The sequence below is a fragment of the Panthera pardus genome, unplaced genomic scaffold (genome assembly GCF_024362965.1).
Source record: "Panthera pardus isolate Hobbes unplaced genomic scaffold, ASM2436296v1 HiC_scaffold_27, whole genome shotgun sequence".
Taxonomy (NCBI): Eukaryota; Metazoa; Chordata; class Mammalia; order Carnivora; family Felidae; genus Panthera; species Panthera pardus.
Genome location: NW_026526843.1, coordinates 22,302,899 through 22,316,676, shown reverse-complemented (window position 1 = coordinate 22,316,676; position 13,778 = coordinate 22,302,899). Strand labels below are relative to the sequence as shown.

Below are 13,778 nucleotides of genomic sequence, written 5' to 3'. Positions count from 1 at the left end.
TTGGTTAACTTTATTCCTAGGTAAAAAGATTCCTGCAAAAAGATTCTTCTGGATATCAGTGTCACACTTCATAATGCTGCTGGATAGCATTTTTGAGAGTCCTGGGTTGTGGATACCCAGCTGGTCAGGTGCAAAAAGGATTTCAGGCACCTGGTGCAGCTGGTCTCCAATGTAGATAACATTTCCATCTGGCAGTTTGTATTCTCTTAGAACCTCTTCTGGCTTCTTACATAGCTCTTTCTTTGGCTCCAAGGCCACATAACACAGCTTCTCTTTGATGTCACCCACTAAGGCTTTATTGAGTATGAAAGGGAAGGTACTTCCACGAGCGAGGAGGAGCCAAGTGAGGTGCTCTATGATGTCCCTTCCTGCCACGTAGAGCTTGGTCACAGCATGAGGCAGGGAATAACCCTCAAAGATAGGGACAGTGCAGGTGACCCCATTACCACTGTCCACCATTAATCCCGTGACAGAGGCAGAGGCATATAATGCTACCACTGCATGGTTGGACAGGTAGAAAGCAGGCACATTGAAAGTCTCAAACATCACTTCTGGCATCTTCTCTCAAGTCTCCCTTGGGTTCAAAGAGGGATCAGTCATGAGTACAGGTCGTTGACAGGGTTTGACTCCTAGTTACCACTCAAAAAGATACTTCCAAAGTTTCTCCATGTCATCCCATCCTGTTACCAGTCCACACTCAATGGGGTAGTGCAAATGCAAGACCTTATACTTGTACAGGGCTTTTTGTCCCACGAAGTACTTTTTCTTAGTGGCTTCTGATAAGGGCATATTAAATTTAGGATGCCCCACAACAGAACTGATGATGTGAAGGGGTCCAATCTCTCCAGACAGGCCTGCTTTGCAGAGTCCTGATCCATTGTCAAAAATTACAGCTGGAATATCTAATACAGATGGGTTATACCTGTCTGCAGCATGCTCTTCCAAACTTCAACAAAATAAAAAATGCTTTGCCACTTTGTATGACAACAGGCACCTCTGGAAGATTTAAAACCACAGGCTTCCAAAGTTCTCAGGTTGACACTCAGGAGGAGCTAGGAGGTTGTCCCCAATCCCACAGAGTACCTTGTCTTCAACCCATGAATCCTGTCTCCTTGCAGGCAGCCCAGGGCCTGCTAGGAAATTTCAGTGATGATTGCCCCCACCCCCATGTAACAATCTTGCCAAGGCAACAACTGTCCTCAAAGAGCATCAAAGGGATTTTAAGGGGTGGGGTCTCTGAGCCACCAATACTCCTAGCTTGGTGAAACATGAAAAAGAGGAAGGCAAACCATACACATGGGTAGCTTTGATAAGGTGAAGCGAAGGCCTTACTTTAGAAGTAAGTGAAACAGCCAAACTATGGGCTTCTTCCAGAAAACTGCCTTCTATGCACAGCTAAGCTATTTTGGGGGGATGACAAAAATACCCTCCCCTTTGCTAAGGGGAGGAACTAACCACAAGACACAGGTTCAGATTGGAATGAGAATGATCATAATCCAGTTTCAGAGGTTCTTAGAATATTCTATCTTTTATTACACCTCATATATGTTTCTTGTTTTTAACAGCTTTATTGAGATACATTTCACAAACAATACTTTCACCCATTTATAATGTTCATTCCCATGATTTTCAGTATATTACCTGATATATGCAAACATCACAAAAGTCAAATTTAGAAAATTTTATTTACCTCAGAAAGAAATCTGTTTCCTTCTGCTATCAACCTCTTTAGGCTGTCCTTCTGTGCTCTAAGCACCACCAATATATTTTCTGTCTCTATAAATTTCTTCTGCCTTTTTCATATAAACGGAGGCATGTAATATGAAGCCTTTTGTGTCCAACTTAATTAATTTAGCACACTGTCTTCAAGGTTCTTCCATTGTTTGTATATAATATATTTTGCTTATCTGTTACACAGCATACTATTGTTTAAAGTATTTATTCATAATCTTTATTTATCTATGTAATGTCAGTACTAATGTTCTCTACTTTGAATGTTTTAAAAGAACTGGCTTTTGGCTGGGATAGTAATGCTTATATCAGACAAAACAGACTTTAAAACAAAGGCTGTAGCAAGAGACAAAGAAGGACATACGTAATGATAAAGGGATAACCTAGAATAAATGGATAAATTCTTAGAAACATATAATGTTCCAAAACTGAATCCAGAAGAAATAGAAAATTTAAATTAGTTTTTAAATGTTTATTTATTTTTGAGAGAGAGAGAGAGAGAGAGAGAGAGATAGCAGGGAAGGGGCAGAGAGTGAGGAAGATAGAGAACTTGAAGCAAGTTCTGTACTGTCAGTGCAAAGCCTGACATGGGGATCAAACCCACGAACCATAAGATCATGAACTGAACTGAAGTCAAACGCTCAACTGACTGAGCCACTCAGGCACCCCAGGAAAAAAACAGAAACTTTAAAGGAACTAATTGCTAGTAATGAAACTGAATCACTAATCAAAAAATTTCACAACAAACAAAAGTTCTGGTGGTGATGGCTTTATAGGTAAATTCTACTTAAATATTTAAAGTGGAGTTAATACCTATTCTTCTCAAACTTCCAAACAATACAGGAGGAAGGAGGACTTCCAAATTAAGTCTATGAGCCCAGCATTACCTTAATACCAAACCAGTCAGACACTACAAAAAGAAAAAAAAATGAACTATAGTCAAATATCTACAGTCCAATAACATAGATGCAAAAATCTTCAACAAAATATTAGCAAACTGAATTCAACAATATATTTAAAAATCATTCACCATGATAAAATAGGATTTAGGGGTGCCTGGATGGCTCAGTCTGTCAGACGACTGACTTTGGCTTGGGTCATGATCTCACAGTTTGTGAGTTCGAGTCTCACATTGGACTCTGTGCTGACAGCTCAGAGCCTGGAGCCTGCTTTCAATTCTGTGTCTCATTCTCTCTCTTCCCCTCCCCCATTTGTGCTCTGTCTCTCTGTCTCTCTGTCTCTCAAAAATAAATAAATGTTAAAAAAAAATTAGAAAAAATAAGATTTATTCTAGGGATGCAAGGGTGTTTTAATCTTTGCAAATAGATGTGATAAGTTACATTAAAAATACAAAGAATAAAAACTATATTATCATCTCGATAAATGTAGAAAAAGCATTTGATAAAATATATCATTCATTTATAATAATATATAATAAAAACTCTAAAAAAAAGTGGGGGTAGAGGAAACATACCTCAACATAATGAAGGCCATATGTGGAAAATCCACAGCTAACATTACACTCAACAGTGAAAAAGTGAGAGGTTTTACTTTAAGATCATGAACAAGAAAAGGATATCCACTCTCACTAATGTTATTCAACACAGTACTGGAAGTCAAAACTACAGAAACCAGAAATGAAAAAAAAAAAGCATCTAAATTGGTAACAAAGAAGTAAAACTGTCACTACTTGCAGATGACATGATACTATATATATATATATATACATATATATATGTATATATATATATATATATATAACCCTAATGAATCCACCAAAAAATATTAGAACTGATTAATGAATTCAGTAAAGTCACAGGATACAAAATCAACGTTCAGAAATTTGTTGCATTTTTATCATTAATAATGAAGTAGCAGAAAGGGAAATTAAAAAATCAATCTCATTTACAATTACACCAAAAAGAATAAAATACCTAGGAATAAACTTACTCAAGGTGGTAAAAGACCGATACCCTGAAAACTACAAAACACTGTTGAATGAAATTGAAGGGGACAAAAATGGATGTAAGACATTCCATGGTAATGGATTGGAAGAAATGATATTAAAATGGTGACACTACTTAAAACAATCTACAGATTCAATAAAATCCCTATCAAAAGTACCAATAGCATTTTTCACATAACTAGAACAAATAATACTAAAATTTGTATGGAACCACAAAAGTCCCTGAATAACAAAAGCGATCTTGAGAAAGAAGAACAAAGCTGGAGGTATCACAATTTCAGATTTCAAAATGCATTACAAGGTTGTAGTAACCAAAACAGTACGATATTGGCATAAAAAATACACATAGATCAATGAAACAGAATACAGATCCCCAGAAATAAACCCACACTTATATGGTCAATTAACCTATCACACAAGAAGCAAAAGCATACAGTGGAGAAAAGAGTGATTTCAGATGCTGCTACACAGCAAATACTGCTCCTTAGAAGTCATTACTTCTAGGGGCACCTGGGTGGCTCAGTCAGTTAAACGTCCAACTTTGGCTCAGGTCATGATCTCATAGTTCATAGGGTCGAGCCCCATGCCAGGCTCTGTGCTGGTGGTGAAGAAACTGCTTGGGATTCTCTCTCTCTCTCTCTCTCTCTCTCTCTCTCCTTTCTCTGCTCTTCCCCTGCTCTTGCTCTTGATCTCTCTCTCTCTTTTTATCTCTCAAAATAAATAAATAAACTTTAGGGGTGCCTGGGTGGCTCAGTCAGTTAAGCTTCCAACTTCAGCTCATGTCATAATCTTCCGGGCTGTGAGTTTAAGCCTTGCGTCAAGCTCTGTGGTGACAGCTCAGACCCGGGAGCCTGCCTTAAATTCTGTGTCTTCCTACTCTCTCTGCCCCTCCCTGACTCATGTGCGCTCTCTCTCTCTCTCTCTCTCTCTCTGTCAAGAATAAAAAAACATTAGAAATTAAAAAAAATAAACTTTAAAAAGGAAAATATTTTTTAAAAATAAAAACAAAATAAAAATCATAGAACCATCTTTTTGGTTGATTTCTCTATTTATTTCTCTATTGATTTCTGTATTAATTTTCTATTCTCCATTTCATTCATTAACTTCTGCACTATTACTTTATCATTTCATTCCTTCTGTTTGCTTTAGTTTATTGTTCTTTTTCCAGCGTGTTCAGTTGGAAGGTTAGGATAGAGATGTGAGATCTTTCTTATTTTGTAATATAGATGAACATGGTTCATTTTATTTGTCAAATTAGCTAAGCTATTGTGCCCAGTTATGTGGTGAAACACTAGTCTAGATGTTACGCCGAAACTGTTACGCAGTTTCATCCAGTCAACTGAAAGCCTTTGGAGCAAAAACTAAAGCTTCCTTGAGAAAAAGGAATTCTGCCTCAAGACTATAACAGAACACCTGCCTGAGTTTCCAGGCTGCCTTATACATTTCAGACCCAAGACTATAATGTTGTGATGATTAAATTTATGTCAATTTGACTTGGCTAAGTAATGCCCAGATAGCTTGTACAACATTATTTCTGAGTGTATCCCTGAAGATATTTCTAGTAGGAATTAGCATTTGAATTGGTAGAGTGAGGAAAATTAGCCTCACTAATGCAAATGGGCATCATTCAAACTGTTGAAGGTTCTGAACAGAACAAAAAGGCATAAGAAGAGCATGTTTGCTTTCTGAAAATGAATGTCTCTGGGACATCCATTTCCTTCCTTTGGACGATGAACATGAGTATTCTTGGCTCTTGGGCCTTTAAACTCAGACCAGTACTTTCACCATTGACTCCTGTGGTTCTCAGGTATTTGTGTTTGGACTAGAACTATACTACCATCTTTCCTGAGTCTCCAGGTTACAGATGGCAGTTGTACAGTTCTCAGTTTCCATAACTACATGAGCAAATCTGTCATAATAAATCTTATCTATCTATCTATCTATCTATCTATCTACCTATTAATCATCTATCTATCCATTCTATTGGTTTTATTTCTCTGGATAACCCTAATACAAACATCAACTCTTCTTTTTCAGCTTTTTTGAGGTATTAATACACCAAAATTTATAAATATTTAATGTATACATTTTGATGAGTTTGAACACAAGCATACACCTGTGGTACCATCACTACAATCAAGATAATAAATATATCCATCACATCCAGATCTCTGTGTCATCTTCTTGTGTATATGCATGTGTTAAAAACACATAGCATGAAATGTACCCTTTTAAGTGTTTTTAAGTGCATGAACCACTGTTAACTACAGGCACTGTGTTGTACAGCAGATATATAGAACCTATTCATCTTGTAATTCTGTGACTTTATATACATTGAACAACCACTTTCCATTTCTGCTCTGCAGGATCTTTTAACCATAAAATCACAAAATAAGACAATAAGCAAGAAAGAAAACAGACAGAAAATAAATAAAATAGGAGTACAAAGTCATTTCATATCAAAAAATTACTTCAAATATAAATGGGTTAGAGCTCCAATCAAAAGTGACAAAATAGATGAAAAAGTAAGATCCTACCATATGGTGTCTACAAGGAACTCAATTTAGTTTTAAAGACACATATAGACTGAAAATGAAGAGATAAAAAAATATTCCATTCCAATGATAACCAAAAGAGAGCAGGGGCTATAAAATATCATATAATATAGGTTTTGGGTCAAAAACTATCACAAGAGACCAAGAAGGTCATTATATAATTAAAGAGTCACTTAATAGAGACATCATTACTCAAGTATCAAAAATGGATAGAACATCCAGACAGAAAGTCAGTAAACAAACAACAGACTTGAATAATATTATAGACCAAATGGACCTAACAGACATATAGAACATTGCATCCAACAACAGCAGAATACACATTTTTCTGAGGGATACATAGAACATTCTTCAGGATAGACAGTATGTAAGGTCGCAAAACAAGTCTTAAATTTAAGATTTAAATTACATCAAGCATATTTTCTGATCTTGTATAAAATTAGACTCAGAAGAAAAATTAGAAAACTTGCAAATATGTTGAAATTAAATATTGCTGTAGATTAATGTTTATGTACCCCCTAAATCATGTTGAAACTTAATCCCCAATGTGATAGTATATGGAGGTGAGGCCGTTGGGAAGTGATTAGGTCATGAATGGGGAGCTTTCATGAATAGAATTAGTGCCTTTTTTAAATTTTTTATTTTCAAGATTTTATTTAAATTCCAGTTAGAGGCGCCTGGGTGGCTCAGTCAGTAAAGTGTCCAACTTCCGCTCAGGTCATGATCTCACAGCTTGAGAGTTCAAGCCCCGCATCAGGCTCTGTGCTGACAGCTCAGAGCCTAGAGCCTGATTCAGATTCTGAGTCCCTCTCTTGCTCTGCCCCTTCCCTGCTCGTGCTCTCTCTCTCTCTCAAGAATACATAAAACTTTTTAAAAATTTATAAATTCCAGTTAGTTAAATATATTGTAATATTGATTTCAGAAGTAGACTTTAGTGATTCATCACTTGCATGCAACATCCAATTCTCATCACAAGTGCCTTCCTTAATAACCCGTCACCCATTTAACCCAGCCCCCCTTGCCCACCTTGCTCCAGCAACCCTCAGTTTGTTCTTTATATTTAAGAGTCTGTTTTATGGTTTCCTTATCTATTGTTTTTAATGTTTGTTTATTTTTGGGAGAGAGAGAGAGTGCAAGCAGGGGAGGGGCAGAGAGAGAGAAGGAGACAGAGAATCTGAAGCAGACTCTGCACTATGAGCACAAAGTCTGACGTGAGCCTCAAGCTCACAACACGTGAAATTATGACCTTAGCCAAGTCAACTGACTTGTGCTCCATCAACTGAACTACCCAGGTGCACCTTTCCCTCTCTCTTTTTTTTTTGTCCCCCTATATTCATTTGCTTTGTTTCATAATTTCCATATATGAATGAAATTGTGTATTATATGTCTTTCTCTGACTTATTTTGCTTGGCATTATACATTCTAGCTCTATCCATGTCTTTGTAAATGGCAAGATTTCATTATTTTTGATGGTTAAGTAATATCCAGTGTGTGTGTGTGTGTGTGTGTGTGTGCATTGTGTGTGTGTGTGTGTGTGTGACATCTTCTTTATCCATTCATTAGTTCATAGACATTTGGGGTCTTTCCATAATTTGGCTATTGTTTATAACATTGCTATACATTGTGGTGCATGTGTCCCTTCAAATTAGTAATTTTGTATCCGTTGGGTAATACCTAGTAGTGCAATTTCTGGATTGTAGGGTAGTTCTATTTTTAACTCTTTGAAGAAATTTCTTATTATTTTCCAGAGTGGTAGCACCAGTTTGCATTCCCACCAATGACATAAGAGAGTTCCTTTTTCTCCACATCCTCACCAACACCTGTTGTTTCCTGTGCTGTTAATTGTAGTCATTATGACATGTGTGAGGTGATACCTCATTGCATTTTTGATTTGTATTTACTTAATTATGAGTGATGTTGAGCATCTTTTCTGTGTCTGTTAGCCATCTGGATGTCTTCTTTGGATAAATATCTATTCATGTCTTCTGCCCATTTCTTAACTGGATTATTTGTTTTTTTGGGTGTTGAGTTTGATAATTTCTTTACAGATATACATCAGATATGTCATCTCCCATTTTTTGTTTGCTTTTTAGTTTTGTTGATTGTGTCCTTCACTGGGCAGAAGGTTTTTATCTTGATGAATTCCCATCGGTTTATTTCTGCTTTTGTTTCCTTTGCCTCAGGAGACATCTAGTAAGAATTTGCTAACAACTGATGTCAAAGAGGTTGCTGCCTGTGTTGTCCTCTGGGATTTTTATGGTATCCTGTCTCACATTTAGGTCTTTCCTCCATTTTGAATTTATTTTTGTGTATGGTGTAAGAATGTGATCAAATTCCATTCTTTTTCATGTGGCTGTCCAGTTTTCCCAACATCATTTGTTGAAGAGATTGTCTTTTTCCAATTGGATATTCTCTCCCACTTTGTTGAAGAGTAGTTGACCATAGACTGCTGGGGCCATTTCTGTTATGGGTTTTTTATTCTGTTCCATTGATCTATGTGTCTGTTTATGTACCAGTACCATACTGTACTGATCACTACTGCTTTGTAATATAACTTGAAGTTTGGAATTATGAGGTCTCCAACTCTGCTTTCCTTTTTCAAGATTACTTTGGCTATTCAGGGTATTTTGTGGTTCCGTACAAATTTTAGGATTATTTTTTCCAGCTCTGTGAAAAATGCTGGTGGTATTTTGATAGTGATTGCATTAAATGTGTAGAGTGCTTGGATAGTATAAAAATTTTAACAATATTTGTTCTTTCAACCCATGATCAAGGAAAGTTTTCCATATCCTTGTGTTCTCTTCAATTTCTTTCATAAATGTTCTATACTTTTCAGAGTACAGAACTTTTACTTCTTTGGTTAGGCTTATTCCTAGGTATGTTATGTTTTTTGGTGCAATTGTAAATGGGATTGATTCCTTGATTTCCCTTTCTGTTGCTTCGTTATTGATGTATAGAAATGCAATAGATTTCCATACATTGATTTTGTATCCTGTGACTATTGAATTTGTGTATCAGTTCTAGCAATTTTTTTGATGGAGTCTTTGGGTTTTCTACACAGAGTATCATGTCATCTGTGCATAGTGAAAGTTTAACTTCTCCCTTGCTGATTTGGATACCTTTTGTTTCTTTTAAGAAACAAAAACCAAAAGTGACTAGTTCCCTTTAAAAAAACAGTCTTCAGGGGTGCCTGGGTGGCTCAGTTAGATGAACATCTGACCCTTGACTTCGGCTCAAGTCATGATACCAGGGCCATGGAATTGAGCCTCACACCGGGCTCCATGCTGAGTGTGGAGCTTGCTTGGGATTCTTTCTCTCTGTCTCTCTGTTCCTCTCCTCTATGCACTCTCTCTCTGCCTCTAAAGTAAATTTAATAAAATAAAATAAAATAAAATAAAATAAGGGACTTCAGAAAGCTCCCTTGCCTGTTTTACCATGTGATAACACAGTGAGAAGACAGTCATCTATGAACCAGGAAGGAGGTTCTTGCCAGATACTCAATCTGCTATTGCCTTAATTTGGACTTCCTAGCCTCCAGAACTGTGAGAAATAAATTTAGGTTGTTTATAATCCTGTTACTGTATGGTACTGTTGTGACAGAAGTGTGAACAAATTAAGATAAACACACTCCTAAATAATCAATACATCAAAGAATAAATCAAGTAGGAAGTAAAAACATATCTTGAGACAAACAAAGATGAAAATACAACATACCAAGATTTATGGGATGCAGCAAAAGCAATACTAAGAGGGAGTTTATAGCAATAGGTGTCTACATTAAGAAAGAAGATCTCAAAAAAACAACCTAACTTTTCACTGCAAGTAACCAGAAAAGTAATGACAAACTAAACCCAAAGTTAGCAGAAAAGGAAAATAGAAGAAGTTAGAGAAGATAAATAAATAAAATAAATAAATAAAATTCCAAATAAAATAGGAAGTAATAAAACAATATAAAAGATCAATGAAAATAAGAGTTGGTTTTTGAAAAAATAAAAAGACAAACTTATAGCTAGATTAAGTAAGAAAAATGGAAAATACTCAAATAAATAAAAATAGAAATAAAAGAGGAAAAATTATAAGTAATGCTGAAGAAATAAAAATAATCATAAGAAGATACTATAAACAATTATTTGCCAGGAAATTGGAAAAGCTAGAAGAAATGTATAAATTCCTACAAACATACCACCTACCAAGATTGAATCCATGAATAAATCCTCACACAGAGAAAACACTAAGACCAGATGGCTTCACTGGTGAATTCTACCAAGCATTCAGACTTAATACCAATGTTTTGCAAACTCTTCTTTAAAAAAATGAACAAAACACTGAATTCATTTAATAAGGCCAGAATTATACTAATACCAAAGCCAAGCATACACCACAAGAAAAAAATTATAAGACAATACCCGTGTTGAACATAGAAGTAAAAATTTTCAACAAAATTCTAGTAAACTGATTTCAACGGGACATTTAAAAAACTATATACCATGATCAAGCAGGATTTCACCCTGAGATTCAAGGATAGTTTAACATATGCAAATCAATAAATGTGGTACACCACATTAATTGAATGAAGAATAAAAATCATAGGATCATATCAACTGACATATAGAAACATGTGACAAACAAAATTCAATACCTTTTTATCATAAAAATTCCCAAAAATGTAGGAATAAAAGGAATGTACCTCAACATATCAAGGGTAATAAATGACAAGCCCACTTTTAAAATCATACTCAATGGTAAAAAAACAACCTGAAAACTCTTCCTCTAAGATCAGGAACAGGAGAAAAATGTTGTGATGCTTAATTTTAGGTGTCAACAGAGCTAAGGGAGGCCCAGACACTTGGTAAAACATTTCTTTTTTTTTAATTTTTTTAACGTTTATTTATTATTGAGAGACAGAGAGAGACAGAGCCTGAGCATGGGAGGGACAGAGAGAGAGAGAGAGAGAGAGAGAGAGAGAGAATCCAAAGCAGGCTGCAGGCTCTGAGCTGTCAGCACAGAGCCCAACATGGGGCTTGAACTCACAAACCGCAAGATCATGACCTGAGCCGAAGTCGGATGCTTAACTGACTGAGCCACCCGGACGCCCCTTTGGTAAAACATTTCTCTGTGTGTCTGTTAAAACGTTTCTAGTAAAGTTTAGAATTTGAATCAGTAGACTGAGTAAAGAAGATCCATACTCACCAATGTGGGTGGACATCATCCATTCCACTGAGGACCTAAATAGAACAAAAAAGGTGAAGAAAGGGTTAATTCTTGCTCTCTTGTTAACTTTAATATTCAGTTTCTCATTGCCTTGGAAATTGGAGCTCCTGTTTCTTCAACCTTACAGCTCTGTGACTTAGCACCAGCAACCACCCCTTCTCTTGCCTTTAACCCTAAACTAGGAAGTACATCATTGGTTCCCTTAATTCTCAGGCAATCAGATTTGAATGGAATTATGTAACCAACTTTCCTGGTTCTCTAGCTTTCAAACAGTAGATTGTGGGATTTCTCAGACTTCATAATTATGGGAGCCAATTACTATTATATATATTGGTTCTATTATAGGGTATTATTATATCTTATTCGTTCTGTCTCTTTGGAAAACCTTAGTACAGATTCCTAATCTTGTCACTTCTACTCAACATAGAAACATAGAAATGGAAGTCCTTGTCCATTTAAGAAGAAGAAATAAAAGCCATTCAAATAAAAAAGGAAAAACTAAAAATGTTTCTATTTTCATGAGACATGTTCTCATACATATACAACACTAAACAATTTACCCCCAAAAAAAATCTTTTAGAGTTAATAAATAATGTCAGTAAAGTTGTAATGTTTTTCTCTTGGAAAAAGCAAGAGAGAAATAACTTGTTGTATACAGGGATCCTCAATAAGATTAACAATTTCTCAATAGAAACCATAAAAGCCAGAATGCACTAGGATAACATATTTAAAGTGATGAAATAAAATGCAATGAAGAATTCTAATCTGACAAAACTATACTTAAAAAATTACGGAGGAGAAATTAAGAAATTCCCACATAAATAAAAGCTGAACTAGTTCATTGTTAATAAATATCCCCTAAAGGAAATGCTGACAAAAATCCTTTAGGCTAAAATTAAAGAACACTAAGCATTAACTCAAAGCCATAAAGAGAAATTTAAAGAATACTGGTAAAGTACCTTTATTGGTAAATATGAAATCGAATTGGTAGTCATAACTCCTTTTATCAAGTTATTTAAAACACAAAATGCATAAATTACAAATTATACAATGATATTCATGGACACACAATGTATAAAGATGTAATCTGTTACAGTAACAACATAGAGGGGAAAGAATGGAGCTATCTAAAAAGAAAATTGTTGTATATTATTGAAGTTCAGGTTGCATTAAGTGAAACAAAATTGTTATAAGCTTAAGATGTTAATTGTAATCTCTAGAAACAAAACAAAGGTGGAAAAAATAGAGGAGCAGGCAAACCAAGAAATAGACTCTTAACTATATAGAGAACAATGTGATGGTTACCAGAGTGTGTGGGATGGGTTAAATAGGTAATGGGATGAAGGAGTGCACTTGTCATGAGCACCAGGTGTTGTAATGAAGTGTTGAATCACTATATTGTACATCTGAAACTAAAATTACAGTGTATGTTAACTAACTAGAATTTAAATAGAAACTTAAAAAATAAAGAAAACAAACAAAATAACCAAAGTCCTCTCTATCAATAATTACTATAAATCAAAATGAATTAAACTCTCTAATTAAAAGACAGAGACTCTAGTCCCAATAGTTATGTTTGTTTGTTTGTTTGTTGTTGTTGTTGTTTCCGTTACCTCAGGAGATCTATCTAAAAACATGTTGCTACAGTTGATGCCAGAGAAATTACTGCCTGTGCTCTCTTCTAGGATTTTTATGGTTTCAGGTCTCACATTTAGGTCTTCAATCCATTTTGAGTTTATTTTTGTGTATGGTGTAAGAAAGTGACCCAGTGTCATTATTTTCATGTAGCTGTCCAGTTTTCCCAACATCATTTGTTGAAGAGACTGTCTTTTTACCATTGCATATTCTTGCCTTCTTTGTTTAAGATTAATTGACCATATAAGCATGGGTTTATTTCATAGTTCTTTATTCTGTGCTATTGATCTCTGTGTCTATTTTTGTGCCAGTACCATACTGTTTTGATTACTACAGATTTGTAATATAACTTGAAGTATGGAATTGTGATACCTCCAGATTTGTTTTTCTTTTTGAAGATTGCTTTGGCTATACATCAAAATAAAAAGCTTCTTCACAACAAAAAAATCAACAAAACTAAATGACAACCTACTGAATGGGAGAAGATATTTGCAAATGACATATCTGATAAATTGTTAGTATCCAAAATATATAACAAATGTACACAGCTCAACACCAAATAATAATAATAATAATAATGATAATAAAATTAAAAATGGACAGAATAAAACTGACATTTCTCCAAAATATCTAATTGCAAAGAGACACATGAAAATATGCTCATCATTCATCATCAGGGA

General features: G+C 35.2%; 1 protein-coding gene across 1 annotated transcript in view; it reads right to left on the bottom strand.

Moving 5' to 3' along the window:
• LOC109253711 (actin-related protein T2-like) overlaps positions 1-13,100 on the bottom strand; it is a 159,088-nt gene extending 145,988 nt beyond the window's left edge. The window contains 3 exon segments of the mRNA XM_053891334.1: positions 10-946; positions 11,443-11,477; positions 13,077-13,100. Of these exon segments, the coding sequence (XP_053747309.1) occupies positions 10-946; positions 11,443-11,477; positions 13,077-13,100 (996 nt within the window).
• Between the last annotated feature and the right edge of the window lie 678 nt (positions 13,101-13,778).